Source organism: Muntiacus reevesi, chromosome 4 (genome assembly GCF_963930625.1).
Source record: "Muntiacus reevesi chromosome 4, mMunRee1.1, whole genome shotgun sequence".
Taxonomy (NCBI): Eukaryota; Metazoa; Chordata; class Mammalia; order Artiodactyla; family Cervidae; genus Muntiacus; species Muntiacus reevesi.
Genome location: NC_089252.1, coordinates 157,716,972 through 157,736,867, shown reverse-complemented (window position 1 = coordinate 157,736,867; position 19,896 = coordinate 157,716,972). Strand labels below are relative to the sequence as shown.

Sequence of the window (19,896 nt, the reverse complement as noted above, 5' to 3'; positions counted from 1 at the left end):
GGACAGAGCTCCCTCACAGAATAGTGAATAGCTTGTCAAAGATACTTAACTGAATTTAAAATAAAAGTACGTTTATCACAGGAACAACATTTACAGGACAATAAACAGTTTTGATGGTCATAAAATTCCACAATTGAAATTTCATCCTGGATATGACCCTAATAGTCTCTGAAGAGATCCATAACAAAGGAAAGAGAAAATATGTAAAATCGCAGAGTGATTTTATGATTATGTACATTATGATTCATTATTTCACGTTCAACTTTGGTAACTCTGGATGCATAAGGTAGAATGGGTCCACATATACCCTCTCAGAATAAATCCTCATATTGCAGCTGTTTAAACCAGTGTCAGTGACTTGGGAAAGCAACAAAGGATGAAACAGTGGTCACCAAAGAGACCTGAAAAAGTGAGCAATCAAAAAAGGGCAACTTTGTTTTCTGATCATTTTGTAAAAGGACAATCATTGTTTTTCAAGTATTGCCAGCACTTTCTTCTCTAGAAAGGAGATGCAAATGGATAACATCAAGGCAGTCCCTCGGGAATTTCTACATGAGATATGACAAGGTTCTCATTTTCTTTGTAAATGCCTCTCAGGAAAAGTTAAAAATACATAAGTACCAGTAAAAATTTACTTAGAAAATGCCAATTAATAGAACTGAGAAAGGAAAGAAACATGCTTAAAAAAAACAAACAAACAAAAAAAATGGTTTTAGAGATTAGAGACCTAGATTGTATCTTTAATACCTAACCACCACACTCCGTCTATCAGAACTTGAGTTATGGGTCCTCAGCCTCTCTGAGCCTCAGTTTTCTCACCAGAAAATGAAGGTGGTTCTTGTATTACAGGTCTACAACCAGATTAGAAATGCACTTTACAAGAGAATACAGTACATTCTTTAAAGAGAGCCTCAATTCAGTTAGATTTCACATGGCGCTGATTTTTCTCTAAAGAGATAAGTTTTTCCATAAGAACAATATAGGACTCTCTGGGAACTCAAAGGAGAATTTTCAGAAGTGCTATCCTTGGATGTAAGGAGTCTAACATTAAAACAACTCTTCCAGTTGTTCTGTAATACTACTTACTACTGTTAATGCTAACCCATGAGGTCACCATGGCACTAATCTCCAATTAGAAGCACCCACAGGACCAACACTGAATCTTCCTGGTGAACAAATACAGCCTTCTCAAGATGCGGCAACTGAGATGTATTAGGATAACCTTCCAGGTATTACAGACACTCACTCGTACTAATCTTATTAGCAAGGTACACTAGTGTTTTGAAAATTCCATTATGGCTCTTTCTATATATATTAACATAAAGCTAACTTTGCAATATTCAGTTTGTGTGTCTTAATTATGTTCTTACAACACGTGTTATATTATGTATGCATATATTTATATGTGTACACACTTGTTTTGTATCCTGATATCAAATAACCAATTTGATTTAAAAAAAAAGTTCATCTTCAAATCAGTAAATGAATCATAAAAAGTAAAACAATGTGTGCGTGCGTCCTTAGTTACGTAGTCATATCTGACTCTTTGCGACCCCATGGAGGAGACCTCCAGACTCCTCCATCCGTGGGATTTCCCAGGCGAGAATACTGGAATGAATTGCCATTTCCTTTTGCAAGTGATTTTCCTGATTCAGGGATGGAGACTCGTATATACTGAGTCTCCTGCATCGCAGGCAGATTCTTTAACCACTGAGCCATTGTTTCTTAAGGATAACAATTATAAATTTTATTTGAATTATACATATATAAATTTTAAACAATCATGGGCCCTCCCATTATTACCATGATTTACCGAAAGGCCCTCCCTTTCAGTAAAAGAGCTTGTTACCAAAAGAACACTCCCTTCCAGAAATGTTTTTTTCTAAAATCTAGTCTATGCCCTAGTTTCTAGGATATAAACACATAATTCCATGAGGAAGCTCTATGTCTTCTTCTAACATTATTTAGATGCTTCAAGTGTTTGACCAGTGATATATCTAGTATATCAATAATAAAAATTTAAAAAACAACACCACAGTAACTAGTCTTATTTTTACAGAACTGCTTCTATATTTTTCTATGTAGGAAAGGGCCTGAATCTTACAACAATAAGGAAAGATTTTTATTAAGCCATCTTATCAACTTTTCCTGCATGATCTTTGATATAAATACTCCTTCATATTTCCTCAAATATCCTGTTAGAACTAACATGGTTTCTACTCCCACTTAGAGCTCACTGTAACTACTCTGGGAGTCCCTCCATTCTTCCTATTTATCTCTTCCATCCGAAGTTGAGCTGCATGACAGAAAACTCTATCTGGGAGCCACAGAAGTGGACAGTCATTTCAGAAAATACCCACTGTGTGCCATGTGCTGGTGGTAAAATTATAATGAAAGGATTTCATGTTTCCTAGTTCTTGCCCAGCGTTAGTAGCCATATGTCTCATTTGATAAATTAGTATTACAGAGTGAAATTTAATACAATTAGGACAGCATCCTTTGGGGCAGTGTGACTAGACAGAAGTCATAAAGAAGTGAGATTAAGACCACGGCCTCAGACTCTGCTGGAGGAAGTGAGATTTATGTTGACTCCACAGAAGCAGTCAGATGCTCCCCAGTTCCTGAAGAACTGAGTTAAAAGATGCCTGGAGCAGAGGTTGACAAGAGTGAAAGCTACAATCTTTTCAACTCTACATAGCAGTTAAGAGCAGATCTTCATCAACATATGCCCTCTTGGGAAATGCAGAAGTGGGGAAAAATGATCATACAGCTAGAAAGCTAAGTAACACTAGCCTCTGCAGAGATCATAGAAATTGAGTTCCATATGCATTTATGAAGTGATAAAACTCTAGGTACACTTGTAAAATCTAATTTTTATGCCTCATTGTTATGCAAGCATTTAAAATATTAGTATTTATAAATATAGAGATTATAAACTATTATCATCTCTTTTATAGTAGAATTCTCCAAATGATTTGAAAGCTGTATTTCAATTGCAAGAAAAATATCTGTTTTAAGAATAATTCTCATAGTAGATTAGGAATTATACTAAAAAATAGCAAAGTGAATATTAGAACATATAAAAAATTACAGTATTTTCATAGTAATGATTCTGTGCTGTGCTGAGTCACTCAGTCATGTCCGACTCTTTGTGACCCCATTGACTATAGTCCACCAGGCTCCTCTGTCCATGGGATTCTCTAGGCAAGAATACTGGAGTGGGTTGCCATGCCCTCCTCCAGGAGATCTTCCTGACTCAGGAATCAAACCTGTGTCTCTTAAGTCTTCTGCATTGGCAGGTTCTTTACCACTAGCAACACCTGGGAAGCCCCAGTTATGATACGACAGAGAGTAAGGGAGGAGGCCCATGGTGGCCTTGAAAAAATCTTGCTCTGGTCTCCTCTGCCTACATTTAGGGATTTGAGGAGCACAGGGCACTTGGTAGGTCCTTCAGGTCAACTCCTCTACTACATCCTGTCCTGGTCCCTTCATCCATCACTTGAAATGAACACCACTGGTCGAAGGCACTGCTTTCTCAGAAGACACTGCTTTTTTTTTTTTCACTGTTCTTTGAAAAAAATGAACATTTGCTAGGGAAAGACCATACAATTAACAGCTATTTTTATCAGGAGTAGATCACTGTGTCACATCTTTCCTAAAATAGCGCTAGCAGAGGAGAGACCTCTCTTGCAGTGGGAAGCAAGAACAACACACTTTAATTGGGGCGGAGAGGAAGGAGGAGGCAGGAGGTTGAGATTCAGTCTGAGCACAGAGTTCCAGAGAGTGAACTTCAAGACTTCAAGGGCAGGGTTGGGGGAGCGGCGAGGGGGCTGCTGGCAGCGGGGCTGATGCCTTAGGCTGAAGTATGGGAGAGCCAAGGCACTTTTGCTTCAGGCTCAGGGCAAGACTGGTTTGGAAGCATGGACTCTGTACCCATGGTGAAATTATGGTCGACTCAGCAGAACTTAACGCTAGAGCAGGTGGGTTACCTGATCCACAGTACACATATATAGCAACTCTGATCTCATGAAGCCCACTCCCTCCCCTCCCAAGTAGACACCCCAAAGGTATATGGACAAGGCTCTCACAGTGGAGTACACAAACCATGCAATGCACAGAGTTTGCAAGGTGTCCGTGGACATGCAGAAGGTTCAACATTAGAAGTGGGGTATTTTGGCCCCTGTTGGATGTTGTGAATTCAGATAATTTGTAGAGTGAGACAGCAGGAGGGGTGATACTACAAATTCGACCCCAAATCTAAGACTGAAGGTCTTTACCAGAAGGGAGGTTGCCCATAATTGCAGCACCTCTGGTGGCTATGGAGTTATTTTTCTCTTATGCTCTCCAGTTTGGAAAACAGCACTCATTGCTTCCAACACATGCTTACTAATTACAAGCAGTTTTTAATTCATAAGACAAAAGTTCTACTAGTGTTTTTTTTTTTAAATGGAGGTACAACAATTAGATTTTCAGGGCAGGGACACTTCACAAAAGAAGGCTTCAGAGTGAATTTCTTTTTAATGGGTGATAGTCAATGTGCACACTTTTTCCTTTTCAAGTATGGAACCTGAAATATAGGACCAATGAAAGTTTTCACATGCTAATATGATAATTCTCACAACTATCACCATTAAATATATGCAGTGTTCCAGCCCCATGCTGTAGGCCTTATGAATTAGCTCTTTAAATCCTTAAAACACCCTACGAGGTAGTTACCGTGGTATTAGCCTTTTATTCTGATAAGAAAAGGGAAGCACAGAGAATTTAAACAGTAAATAGCAGAGAAGTGATTCAAGTCCAGGAAGTCAGATTCTAGAGCTTAATTCTTTTATTTTTACTCTGCTACATGAGTTAGAGTATATTTTTGCTGTTTCTGTTGTACAAGCATACCATTTCAAACAAACTATCTATCCTAAAGGGTGAGATGATTACATTATAGAAAGCATTTGGGATAGAGATTAGTACGTCGTAGGGATTAAATAGACCTGGTGAACTCAGTAAAGAATCTGCCTCAATTCAGGAGACCTGGTTTCAATAGAAGGGAATGGCTACCCATTCCAGTATTCCTACCTGGAGAATTCCACAGACAAAAGAGCCTGCTGGACTGCAGTCCATGAGGCCATATCATAGAGTCAGATATGACTGAGCAGCCAACACTTTCACACTTAGCACATCACAGGGATTTAGGAAATAGTCATTTGTATTTTCCTTCTTTTCTTGTAATGAAATCTATTTGTCTCTTCCCTATAAATTCAATGTTTATCTAGAGAGGAGACCTTTTGTTATATTTTCATACCTTCAGTTAATGTTCAGATTTAGGAATTACAAACAGCTGATAAATGTTATAATCCAAGCTCTCTAAGAATCAGGCACTCCCATTTTGAGGAAATAAGTCACTCAGAAAAGACCAGTGGACACCTGATGGGGAATCTTGATGCTCCGGAGATGCAGAGGGACCCAGAAATGCCAAGAGCCCTGCCCAACTGGACCAGACCTGTGAGTACCTGTGAGAATTCCCCTAGGGAGCTTCTTAACTGCCATGGAGCATTCAGAGGCACTGAAACAGCCAACCCACCACGAACATAACTTTGCATATCGGAGGTTAGCACCATGAAAAAGTTTCCTTAGTTGAATTCTGATTTTTCTGGTGGGTTGCAGCTCTCTCAGGGAGCCAGACTGGAGCTATACATGGTAGGTCATCTGAGATAAAACCAGCAGGATAGAATCCTCAGATCAAATGGGGCTGGGTAGCAAGGTCTGGGTATTAGGGAGTGATAAGTCGTCCCTTGAACAGGCTAAGGCTGTGCTTGACAATCCCCAATAAAAGGTCTTCCCATCTCCATGTCCCTCCTTGCTTTCCCTTTATGTTCAAACACTCCTATCTTCTCTAGTGCCCACAGAACCATGGGCAGCCTTCCATGTGGACCTGGAGCCCAAAGATCTAGAAGTTCCATAGGCTACAAATAGCAAGTGTCAGTCAGTCAGTAGAAGAGAAGGCTTACTAGAGCAGCAGTCCTGAAAGAAGTTCTTAGAGCTATGAGTCGCAGCCTAGGTCACACGTCTGAACTCACTCTGCATCTGTGCCTAGTGAGATGAGTTAGGGAGGCAGCTCCTAGGACAAGTCTGGGCTATCTGCTAAGCAACACAGTGCAATAAGAACTAGATATTTCAGATCTATGGTCTTTAGGAAAAGGTGAAAAGTTTATTTATTTTCAATTACCATGAAGCAAGCCCAAGAAAAATTTGCATTTTACTAATATGTTCACTTAAATAAGGATTTGCTGAAGACACGTAGATAGATAATACATTTAGACACTTATAGGTAAGGCATTAGGAGAGAGACTTAGGGGAGAGGTGAATTTGGAGGAGGAGAAGCATGTTAAAATACTTTATTGAGGGGTTTGGTGTGGGGTGTTGAAGAGGGACTAGGAGAATGAGATCTGACATCCTGGGCTTGGCCAGGCTCTCTTCAGCCTTTCCGTGGCCAGAAGAAGTAGGTGGATGCTTTGAAGTTTCAAAATCCATCACAAACCTGCCCATTAGTAAGGCTCAGACCAAAGAGAAAGGAATTATGCAGATAAGATTCAACTGAAAAAGGGGCTAGAATCCAGAATCTCTCTTGGGCATGTATCTTCTCTAGAATTGGCTCAAATACAAAAAGAATGAGAAATTGCTCCAAGATACTGGTTGGTCATTTAGCATCTGACCGCTCCCACCCCTAGTCCAATAATACCTAACACTTACATGGCATTTACTAAGACAGCAAAGTCTATTTTACACTACATTATCCTATTTAACACACAACAACAACAACTCTATAATACATGGTCTCCATTTTCAAAAGAAGAAATTGAGATGTGGGAAGATCAAGAAATTTACTCCAAGTTACAGAGAGATCATAGGGATTCCCCCATAGCTCAGTTGGTAAAGAATCTGCCTATAATGCAAGAGACCCAGGTTCAATTCCTGGGTCGGGAAGATCCTCCCTGGAGAAGGAAGTGGTAATCTGCTTCAGTATTTTTGCCTGGGAAATCTCATGGATAGAGCCTTGTGAACTGTAGTTCATGGAGTCGCAAGAGTCGGACACAACTTAGGGACTAAATCACCATAGAAACAGTAAGTGACCATGCCTGGATTTGAAACTGACCACCATATACATGCTCTTAACTGCTACAGTACTCTGCTAAGCATTATCTAAAAATATGGCACTTTCTCCTTTATTTCAATTTTCTCTTTACTTTTCTGCTTAAGCTATTTCATTTTCTTCCAGGGAGAATAAAAATACTGCCTTGAATCAACAAGAGACCAAGAAAGTGAGTTACTTTAAAATCACAATCTATAAATTTATATTTATAGATTGATGGCCATGCAGACTAACTCATCATGATATAATGTGTGGCATAGTTTGTACTGAGCCTCTTCCCCAGGTATGTGAAAGTATCCCAGTACTGGCAGCTGACTTTGTGTAGTTATGTGCATCGCCTCATTTCCCCTCCAGTCTTCGTCAGGAATTGAATTACTACTGTAGTGAAATAGCAGAAGAGTCTTACTCTGCACAGGTTGCAGTATAGGCCAGTAAATCACTATGAGATACTCTTAATCTGTGCTCATTCATTGCTCTTTTTCAAAGAAACAGTAGTTTAGGTTGTCTTAAGCCCTTCTGCACATTTAAGTCAGCAAATGGACATTGCTTCAGGTCCAAACCAAGACAGAAAATTGTTCATGCCCCTACTGAACTTAGCATCTACTTCAGTGTAATTAGACATGTTGATCTAGACTGCTGTTTCAGGTAAGCAGTTTTGTTTTGTTGGTTCCTGTGGCTGAAATTTTCATGGATATCAACATCTTAGTAAAATGAAATCAAATGAGATTTGATTATGAGAAAAGTCTAGACTGTCATTATAAGTAGAAAATGATCTAAATGGAAAGTGCTACTATGTGCAGCATAAATTTGCTAATTGTCATTCTGTGGCAAATATCTCAATAGTAGACACTTACAGCTACATTATTTGGTGAGCAGGCATTAGGAAACCTGATCTTAAAATAATATTTTACCATTAAAATGTTTCAAGCTATTAAAATCCTTTGTGTTGAGAAATATCAAAGCTACTCTAAGCACGTCAGCATTTGTAAGTGCTTTGAAGTTGAAGAATGCACTTATGACCAAGTAGGATCTTTCAAAATCAGCCTTTAAAGGTAAAAATGGCTTTCTCTACCTTTTGAACTAGACTTTACAAACAGCTTTTAAGAGATTTAACAATATACTTACCATGAAACATAACATTCATGTTATCACTAATAATAATGGCAATAAATGAGTTTTTGATGTGTGACCCCATCATCTCAGAAGAAGTGACTTTTTATTATTCATCAGCCACTCTCCATTCTTCAAGTAAAAGCATGGCTCCCAAGAAGGTGTAATAAAGACTTTATCTATACATAAAAAAGAGAAAAATTGTATAAAACCATCCAAATACTCAGAAATGTTCTGTGATGGTTAGTTTGGATTTTGGTAGGGGGAGTAAAGGAAGGTTGGATTATTTTTTATTTCTGCTTATTGAACCCACTGCCTCAAACTCCCACCTGATTTTAAATGTGTAGGTGGCTCATGTTTGTTATTTCAAGACAGCTGATCAGTAATCAGAGTTAGGGGTTCTGGGTCCATTTAATGCACAGTTATCATATTATGTATCTTGTCTAACTCTTTTATCTCTTTAAAATAAACACATTCATCTCACTCCCATCTTGAAGTAGTACTAGAAAATCATATAGGGATGTCTATACATCTAGGAGGAGTTCAACACACAACCCCACTAGAGTAAGCATCATGCTCACAGAACACAAACTTATCTTAAACAGAATATGTTTAAATGAAAGCTATTCTGTCCCATTTCCACTTTGTAACCAGTAAATATACATTGGATTGAAAGGGCAGTAGTAAAGTCAATTCTACTCGTTATGATCATGAAAATGAGATATAATCTCTTTGTAAATATAAATTAATCAAAATTTATTTTTCCAAATTCATCCTGAATATATTTACTGAATGCAACATTTACTGATGGTATACTGGATAACAAGCACAGTTCTATTAACATGTTATTAGTATACAGAGATAAAAGCTACAATTCTCTTATTGTCCTCAAAAAAAAAAAAAAAAAAACACCTCAGGTTAAAGGCATTAATAGTGTAATACACAGGCCTCAAAGAAAAACTTGGGAAAGCTACTTGGATGAGATGGGATTCAAGGAAGGGTTCTCAAAGGAGGCAATGCTCAACTATGATTTAAAGTTGAAGAAAAATTATCTAGAAAACAAAGCAGAGTTGGATACTTAAGATAAACAGAACAGTATGTGAAAAGGATGAGAGGCCTGGAAAACCAATGAAATTTGCTTTTAGTATGATAACAGTGGGCAAAGCAGAACATGATGATAGGAAATAAGGATGGAGTTGGGAAATACCTGAGAGTAAAAGACTTCCCCATGCTAATGAGTTTGAGTTTACCCTAAGAGAAAAGGAGATGGCTGTATTAGAGAGTACAAAGTGAGAATGTGATCGAGTATGCTTTTTTCCAGTTTTACCTCCAACATGATTATGAAGGACGAATTTGATGGTAGGTTATTGTAAGATACTATATGAGAAATAAGGACCTATCCCAAGGCAGTGATGTGGGCATGAAAAGTAAAGAGGTGGTGAGAAGACCTGGTAACTTTTTGACTGAAAACAGCAAAGGTAGGGTACAAGATGAGCAATTAACTCCAGGCTTGGGTGTCTGTGGGGGACTCGCATGTTATTCATGATGATAGAATATATAGAAATAAAAGCGGTTGTTATGGGAAGTACTGAACATTAACAGCCAGATTCCTGATACTTGTGGGATCGCCAATGACTCCTAGGTAATTGTAGGGATAGGACTGGAGAGCAGGAGAAATATCTGAGATAGAAATATGGATTTCAACTTTGCTGAATATAAACATCCACAGAGAAAGTATACCAGGATAAGAGAGAAAAAAAGACCTAGGACACATAAATTCTACAGAGCACTAACCTATTAGAGAATGCTCACAGAAAGACCTAAAAGTACAACTGAGAAATGACTAGTTAGATAAGATAGAAGCCATTGAGGAAACCAGTGGCTATCCATGGGAATCAATGAGAAGAATTTTTCAAAATTAGAGTTAATCTAATCTCAATATTCATTGATAAGGAAAAGATAAATGACCACCTTAACTATGTTGAACCATAATTAGACTTGGGGAATTGGCTGTATGATGCAGGGAACTCAAACTGGGGCTCTGCAACAACCTAGAGGGGTGGGATAGGGAAGATGGGAAGGAGGAAGGGGACATGTGTTTATCTATGACTTATTCATGTTGATGTTTGGCTGAAACCAACACAATCCTGTAGAGCAATTATCCTTCAATCAAAAAATAAATAAATTTAAGATTAAGAAAAAAAGATTAGAGTTGGTAGAAAAGTAGATGAGAAACAGAGAAGTCTGAATGATAGATAATACATTCATCATTATTTGGGTTGTGGATAATACAACCCAGAATTTTCATAAGGTGCTAGTCAGGGTGTGATTTCCAATAGAATAAGCAATCTCCAGGGTTCTAGGAATGTGTGGTCTCAAGTATACATACATCTATCTTCTTAAATGCTAAAGATGCAGACATTACCATAGTCATTCCCACAGGTATAAAGCCCTTTACAAAGAATTAAAAATACAGCCAACCAACATGGCATTTGGGCTCTTATAGCATCTGGCAATCAGTTGGGAGGACTTTGCCACTGAGTTCATCGATAGTTAAAGCTCATCCCCAGTTGCTCTTCATTTCCCAAAGTAGCAAAGCCTGCTTGAGATTGTATGTCCCCTGGGTATGTGAGACTTCTGGGAAGCAACTTAATTTTTGGGTAAATAAGCTCTGCTGAAATCCATTCTGGAAGTGACTAAGCTTACTAGGTGCCTTGCATGAGTGCCAAGAAGAAATTAAATGCAAAAAGAGGAGACTAGAAATATTACTGTGCTGTTTTTATTTATTCAATGTATTTATCTAATCTTTAGTAGTTTTTATGCCAGGCGCTGCTCCTCTCCCAGTGCTAGGATGGGCAGGATCTGCTATAGAAATAGCAGTAAACAAAACAGACAAATACCTGATAGCACTTGGGAAAAGCGAAGTGAAAGTTGCTCAGTTGTGTCGACTCTTTGTGACCCCATGAACTATATAGTTCATGGAATTCTCTAGGCCAGAATACTGGAGTAGGTAGCCTTTCCCTTCTCCAGGGAATCTTCCTACCCCAGGGACTGAACCCAGGTCTCCTGCATTGCAGGCAGATTATTTACCAGCGGAGCCACAAGGTAAGCCCAGGAATACTGGAGTGGGTAACCTATCCCTTCTCCAGCGGATCTTCCTGACCCAGGAATTGAACCTGAGTCTCCTGCATTGCAGGTGGATTCTTTACCCACTGAGCTATCAGGGGTTATATGTGGAATCTAAAATAGGACACAAATGAACATATCCAGGAAACAGAAACAGACATAGGGAACAGATCTGTAGTTGCCAAGGGGGAGGGAATGTGGGGGAAAGGATTGACAGCTTGGAATCAGCAGATGCAAACTAGTATGTATAGAATGGAGAAACAACAAGATCCTACTATATAGCACAGGGCACTATAACTATATATATTAAATACCCTGTGATAAACCAGAAAGGAGAAGAATATGAAAAAGAATACCCGTATGAGTTACTGAGTACCTTTGTCGTACAGCAGAAAATAACACACCATTGTAAATCAACTATACTTTGATAAAATTAATAATAAAAATAAATCAGGGAAAGGTATTGGAAGATTTGAGGGGTGATGAAATATTAATTAGGATAGTCAATGAGGGCTTCACTGAGAAAGTAATCTTTGAACAAAGACCGAAAATTGAGGGATTAAGCCATGGAAATATGGAGAAAGGATAGTTCGGGCAAAGAAATAAGCAAAACTTTTCGGGGGGATGGGCAAGAACTTGGTGTCTTCTTGGATTGGGGAGGAGACCATTGTAGCTGGCGAGAGACAAAAGAGAGGAAAGCAGAGAGATATCAGGGAGGTAATGTGGAAGAGAATAGAGCAGACCCCTGGCCAGCGTAAGAATTATGTCGAGTGAAAGACTGATTCTGGGACTCTAAGGGACTCTTCGTTGAGAAAAGATATCTTAAAATATCATTTTCCTATCTGTCTACCCTTTCTTTTTAAAAATATTTTATTTATTTATTTTGGCTACATTGGGTATTAGCCACAGCACGGGCTTCAGTAGTCGGGGTGCCTGGCTTATCTGCTTCACGGCATGTGGAATCTCAGTTCCCCAACCAGGGATCGAACCCGTGTCCACTGTATTGCAAGGCAGATTCCTAACCACTGGACCACCAGGGAAGTTCCTACCCTTTCTTTTGAGGATGGTGTTTCTGCCAGTGACTTCCCTGATCCTCTTAGCTCCATCACAGGAACCCTTACTTCTCAAAGACTAGGGAAACTGACTAGGCACTTCTCTGAGAATGAAGAAGCATCCTCAGAATATACATGGAAGGCAGTCTCTGTGCCATCCAGAAAAGCAGGTAACCATACAGAAAAAAAAGCAAGAACCATACAGAAGTTTGAAAGAACCATTTCCAGAGCTTGAAGAGAGAGTAATGCATTGAAATCAAGTTGTGTTTTTTTAGCAAGACATTCACTAGGAAAAAGAAAGCTTTCCCATGAGAATCTTCAAGATACCCCAAGACATTTACTCCTTTGTAACTAAAATATTATCAATAAATATCATCTCCCATAGTTCCTTGGACAAGAAAAGAGAAGAAACACTGAAGAAAATAAGCTATCTGTGGCTTTTCCACGTAATTATTTTACCATCCATATCATTGAGTAGCTTGTAGTTGCCTTCTTGGATATTCCTGAAGTGGTCTTTTCTAGTGAAGTTGATACATTATGTTGCTTCACAGAGGCTAAGGAATGAGGACAATTAGGGAAAAAGAATCTGGCACTATTATCTCAATGGTGGCCTTGCAAAGAGTGTAGTAGAGTGCAATCACAGGCCTGGAAACACAGGGTTTTTACCCTGACTATACTGTTAACCAGCACTTTAAAGTAATAATATCTACTTTTTACTGAATCATAGTTTTCTCACCTGTATAGTAAGCAGCTGGATGAACAATAACTATCACTTTTTCTGTTAAGAAGGTCTACGAACATCAGCTGCCATGGATAGAGTTGAGTCCAGGTTCTCTGACAAACGCCATGCTCAGTAATTCATTACAGTTATCTTACTAGAGATGTTAATTACACAGCATTGTACCCCTCTTCCTCTTTTTGCTCCCATAGACACTGCAAACATATCTCAATACTTTTCCTTGTTAAGTCATCAGAACTCAGGGTTGGTCAGAATTTTTTTTTTTTTGTATAGTGACTCAGGCGATCATGACCAAACAGTTGGAGAGGGCACTCAAGGTGAAAACAGTCTGCTACTTTACCATTAGGAGAATGACTATGGAAGTTAACAGTTTCTAGCATAGCTACGAAGAGCACTCACATCCTGGCAGCCAATTTCTCCCATCCTGAAAGATGTCTAACCTATCATCAGTTCTGCCAGCATAAAGTAGTGGCTGGTACCCTGGGCACAACCAAAACGGATCAATTAGCTTTTCAGCCAAAGAGGCTTGACTACATAGAATTCATTCTCCTTCTTTATAAAGCCCACTTTCCTCCTGAGAGGAGAGCATTCTGTAAGAGAAGCCAAATGAGACATTCAACAAGTGGAGACCATCACTGACTTCTTGATCTTTGTCCTTCCAGTCACTCACTTTTTTATTATCCAAATCTACAGGAGCTGAGATCAAGAAAGCTGATTCATCTCAGTTCTAATGAAAAGTCCTAACAATGTTATTTAGATAACTGTGTGATGAATTTTAATCTGATGACAGCTTGTGACCCACAAATTGCTGTTTAAATTAAAATGCATTCAAAATGAAACTGGCAAGACAACCACAATATTAAACTTGCAATCTGCTGTGAAAAAAACACCTATCAAAGCACTACATTAAAAATATGAATGCAATTAATTTCTATATGGCATATTGCAACTGAAATCTGGAGATAGCCTTCAATGCCTTGTGACTAAATTCAATTGATTAATCATCTTCCTTTTTTTTTCAAATTAAGAAGTCAAAGTAGAGTTGGATTGGTTTGTCTTGGTAATACACCCTTTGGCAGAGCTCCAGGTATAATCTAGGTCTACAGACTTCTAGGTTTCTCTTTTGATGAACAAAAGTCCTCTATTTTCTCATCCCAAATGTTCATCTAAGACAAATTTATAAATGTTTTCCACCTGCTTAGTTTTAAGGTTATTTATAGCTTTTAAGCTATAATTACTCAAGATACCTTAAATGTTATCTTTAGAAATCTTATACGTTAGTTTTAAAAATAAATAACAACACTAATATTTTTCATAGATCAGTTCAAATCATTCCTAAACTTGATAGGAACTGAGGATTTTTTTTGGTAATAGCTATTTGTCTCAGGGCTATAATAAAACAATACTGTAGATAAAATTCAACCCTATGTGTATGTTTTCATCTCATATTTCAACATTAAAGAATTGTATGCAGTAATAAAAGGATTTACTACAACTGTTTGCAAATAATTTAATGACCACGTCACAGCTACATCCTAGTTTTCAAAGTGCAAAGAACTACTGAAAATTCCACAATATAACATCACAATTATAACAGTTAACATGGGTACTTAATTATAGCCTGAATGTTCCCATACATTACTTGTTCAAGAGATTCACCATACATTAAAATAGCATTAGCTAGAAATAAGAAAGTACCTATTGCCTACACAGAAAAGGGCTCACCCACACTCTTTCTAAAAGACACCCCCAAATTGCAATTTTGCATCCATTATCTTTATGAACTATCTCCGGACTGTAGTATATACTCAATAAAATATTGCTTGGAAAAATGAATGAATACGCGTGATTGGATGACAGGCAAACTCGGGGAAAATACCTGGTCTTTGATTGCTATAGGGATACAGCATGGACAACTGCTGTCGCAGGAGGGCTCCTAAAATCTCTCTGCCATATTTTATTTTGGTTCACGTGTGTGTAAAAATGATAAAGGATTCAGTCCAGCAAGTCCCTGCATCAGATCGAGGCTGCATGTATCAAAAAAAGCAGGGTCTATAGCGACATTTTATGTAAAATTCCCCAGGTACTTCTTAAGGTTTGCTTCCAAACGAAACCTGATACTGGTTCTGATATCAACTATATTTATATTTGGGAACCGGTCTCACTGTCATTCCTTTCTATACCTCATCAAACCCGTCCCAGGGGACAGTGCCTGCCCTGCGGTTGTCAGCTTTGAAACTGTGATTGGTTTTCTGTCTCGTGCCCTCGGAACCTGAGCATGATGCTGAAAGAGGCGAGGGGGTCCTATTTTAAAGCTTTCGTCCGTCTTATTGGTTTAGAAAATTCGACTGACAAGAGCTGGGGCCAAAGGAGCCTGGAGCGGCATCGCTCACGGGAATCGTGTATTTCGATCTTTGGGGCAGAGATGTGGTCCATCAGGTTACAGCCAATGGATCTCTGCGAGCTCTCGCTAAACCGAGAGACCTCACGGAAGTAGTCGCTGCAGTAGAAAATATTACATCCAGTGGGGAGTCTTGCCTGCCTCCTGAAAAACGGGCAGTCAAGTGCGGAGCTTAGAAACAAAACCTGGGAGTCTGGATGGAGGGGAGGGGTGGAGGAAGCAAACCTGTATTCGCATTGAAAATGTTCATACGAGGTCAGGAAAAATCAAGGGCTGATTTTAGCTTAAGTTTTCGGCCTCAGTCTTCCAACAGGTGCAGGACTCCCTCGCCCCCACCGGGTCAGCACTGTCCTGCTTCGCCTTTCTAGGGGATTCCTCGCGAAGCCAGCTTTCCCTAGAGTCCTGGAGCACGTGCAGTCTCCCAGCGCATCCACGGCTCTGCCGGGCAGCCGCTTACCTGCAGCGTGAAGGCTGAGAAGCAGGCACAGCGCAGGGAAGCCGAGCGCTCTCCGCATCGCGCTTTGCATTGAGCGGCGGAGCAGCAACTCCGCCACGACCCCACTTCGGGCAAAGTGGTGTTGGAAAGAGCCCCCGCCGAGGTCCTCTGGTCTCCGGGAGGCGTTGGCAGGTCCCGGGCTGGGGCTGGCGGCGCGGTGTGTGGCGCGAACGGAAGCCAGCCCCAGCTTCGCCACCTTAAGAGAGGAGGGGAGAGAGAGGAGAGGGAGGCGGCGGCAAGCCGGGCGGCGCTGGGCGGGGGCCGAGATCGCGGGGAGCCGCCGCCGCTCGGCCTTCTGGAAGCTCCGCAGCCGCGGGGGGGACGTGGCGGGGAGGCGGAGGTGGGGGGAGCCAGCCCTGGAGCCCGCGGCCGGAGCCGTGCGAGCTGCAGCCCCGCCGCGCCGCGGCCACTGAGCATGCCCGGGTCTGGCCCTGGCGCCGCACGCAGAGTTTCAAAGTGGAATTCCGCTCCTCCGGGTCTTAGCGGCGGCTGCGGGGGGAGCCGGCTGCGCGGCGCGGCGGGGGTGTGGGGGAAGCGTGTTGAGGCTGTCATCGGGGATCCAGTATCTGTCCAAAGCCTGGGAGTGGGACCAGATGAGGGCCCGACCCGAGGAACCAGAGGAGGCGGCCTAAGAAAGTGTCAACCCCCCAACTCACCCTGTCCCTTCCCCAGATCTTGGTTTACACGTGGACAGAACTCGTGGATGGGAGCTGACGTTCTCTGGGCCTCCGAGTGCCAGCCTCTCCAGGCTGCCCATGGGAACAGAGGACAGGTGTCTTCCTCTAAGCAGGGTTGCCAGGGGGAGAGGTCATGGGGCAGCCTGCTGAGTATAAGCAGTGAACACGCATCCTGGGGGTGCCTTCTTTCTAACATGATCCCCTTCTCCTGTGTCTTCAGCGGGGGCCCTGTTTTTTAAACTTTCTCCAGACTCAAGCTCAAAGCCTATGACCGTAGTGACCTAAGTCAGGCCATACTTAGAGACTAGTAGGATATATCCATGTAACAGAAGAGAAGAAGACATCTTTTTGTTTTTTGGAGATAATTATCCTTTGTCTCCATTTTACTAAGGTAAAATGTAATGGAATCGCCCCTGTAACTGGGCTTCTCCTGCACAGATCCGAGTCCCTAGGAAGGCTGTAGCAGTCTGTCTAATATAGATGTTGATCCCCCTCATTGGGGACATTGAGTGTGGAAATCCTTCTGTTACTCCAGGGGCTCATTGCTCCTGGTCATGAAATCCCGTGGCCAGATTTGTCTCCCTTAATTAACCCAGGAGCTCTGACTTTTCTACCTCTGTGTCTTGGTGGGATACTGTGGCCCTTCCCGGATTATTCCCGCTTGCTTCACTGCCACACTCAAGCTTGCAAAGGTCTAACCTTGATCTCATTTTTCCAGAAAGCCCTGGGCTAACTCCAGATTACAGTATATCTCTTCCACATGTGAATGTATACACAACCTTTGCTTAGCAACATCACATATTTTTCATTTATATTCATTCATCTTTGGTTCATCTTACAAGGCAGCTGAGGGGCCTTAAGAAGGTCTGCATCTTTGTATCACTGAAATTGAATAAAGTCATTCTGGGTAAATAAGAGATATGAATAAGTGCTTGTTGAATTGAGCTGCCTATCTCTTCAATGCTTTCTTCTTCCATCCCCTGTGAACTGGGACAACTAATGGGAAACATACTACCCACAAGAGTTTCAATTAGACAGGATGTCACAGGATCTGAGCCTGGGCAGTATCATTTCCTTTATAATTTATTTCATCTCTAGCGGTGAGAGACAAGGCCACGACCTGCACTCCACTAGTTGCAAAAAGGCAGAGAATGAAACATATTTCAGATTCCTTGTCAGGACTTCTGTGCTGAAAATTGGGCTCTATGAGGCTTTACTCTCCCCCCTCCACCACTTCCCCACGTGGGTGTGTTACGTACCATTTCTGTGGCATAACCGTTTCACCCCAAACCTCTCTAGGCTGCAACCTCTTTCCTTACTCCGGATTCACTTTTCCCCAGTCTCCTTCCCCATAGCCTGTATCGGTTTCTAACATACCAAAAGAATTGCTAATGGCATCTATCATTCATTATCTCTTTCCTTAACCCCAACCCCTTCCCACAACGGAGTCCAGCCTCTACAGTGGCAGTTATCTTTGACAATTGTATTCACTAATGTATGCCAACTGATTCTAACAGTGCCTCACACAAAATAAATGCTCAAAAATAAATTAATTAAAAGCAACTAGTTGATAAAATTCAATAGTGACAATTGTTCCAGCTCTTTGGGATTCTTACTAGATATTTGAGATAACTTATTTATCTATGTTTAAAACTCAGAAGAGAAACTCTTCTCAACTAATATCAGGTCCTAGCATTGCTGCAGGGCTGAGAGCCAGGAGGAGTAATTGCAGCCCAAGTGCAATGGGTGTACTTATATTATTCCTAATAAAAACAATTACCAAACTCCATAGATCTCCAAGAAGACAATGCACATACGGTAAGGAAGCAATGTTACTGTAATGCCCTGAATCCCTTGCTTTCCCACAGATAATTCCAACATTTATTTAGGGGGGGAATATTTCGAGTTTCAAATAATATAATTCGCTGTGACTTTGCCAACAAGCATTCAGCTAGCTATTTATTTTGCCCAGGGGTTGAGGTAGCTGAGTTATTAAACTGTGCATGAAAATTCCCTTCACAGCAAAATTTCCAGTTTCTAATTCAAGATATACTACTAGAACAGTTCAGTACAGTAAAAATAACCTCAAGTGAGATGTAATTTTGGTGACTAGACAGTAATTATTAATTCACTTGAAAAAGATAAAGGAGAAAAAATTTCATATTCCTTGGTGAGTTGACCTAATATATTTGCAAGAGATTTGATCCCGTGACATGTGAAGTCAGAGTATAATAAGTGAATCAGCCTACCAATGAAAAGTCAACCCCTTAGTTCTTTGAGACAGAGTCTCTGTGAGTTCACAGATGCTGCTTTCCCTTGACTCGGTGATCTAACACCAGTGAAGGCAATTTGGTGTTTTAGAGAAGAGTCTCTGTTAGTAAATTATACCGTTTCAGAAAATTAGCTCCAATTTAAAGAAGTTTGGAAATTACTATGTGAGAGCCAGGCAAATTATTAATAATACTGGATTACAGAGCTGTGTCCTAAAGGAAATCATTTACATTTGGAAAGAGAAACAGAAAATAACTATCATGTGAAATTTTTTCACCAGAAAATGCACCATCTCTGTTTCCTATGAGGTGTGAGTCGGGAAGAATTTATACAGGAAAGAAGCCTTTCAGAACATGCCCTCAAACTGAATATAACCACTATGAGCCTCCACATTAACATGTCTGTAAATGGATGAAAACCATTCATACCGGCCATCTTTCCCTAGGACACTTTAAAGAAATTGGATCTACTGACTGTAAAAGTTTCTTCTTTAAATTATTTAGATTATGATTATTATTTAAATATGAGCGTTAACCTTGATTAGTGCTTCTATGTGCCAGGCTGCATTCTAAGCATATGGATTTCCCACTTAAACTTTACAATATCCCTACAAGGAGGTATTATCATCATCTCAATTTAGAGATGGTAGGGCTTCGCTGGTGGCTCAGTGGTAGAGAACCCACCTGTCAATGCAGGAGACATGGGTTTGACTCCTGGGTTGGGAAGATCCCCTGGAGTAGGAAATGGCAACCCACTCCAGTTTTCTTGCCTGGAAAATTCCATGGACAGAGGAGCCTGGCGGGCTACAGTCCATGGGGTTGCAAAGAATCAGGCACAACTGAGCTCACATAGACAAGCATCAGAGAAGCAGCTTGCCCAA

General features: G+C 40.6%; 1 protein-coding gene across 1 annotated transcript in view; it reads right to left on the bottom strand.

The window, feature by feature from the left end:
* Positions 1–16,154, bottom strand: part of PTPRR (protein tyrosine phosphatase receptor type R) — a 264,879-nt gene extending 248,725 nt beyond the window's left edge. Inside the window, exon 1 of the mRNA XM_065932177.1 lies at positions 16,030–16,154. Coding sequence (XP_065788249.1) covers positions 16,030–16,099 — 70 coding nt within the window. The 5' untranslated portion in view covers positions 16,100–16,154. The remainder of the gene's footprint in view (positions 1–16,029) is intronic.
* Positions 16,155–19,896: the final 3,742 nt, after the last annotated feature.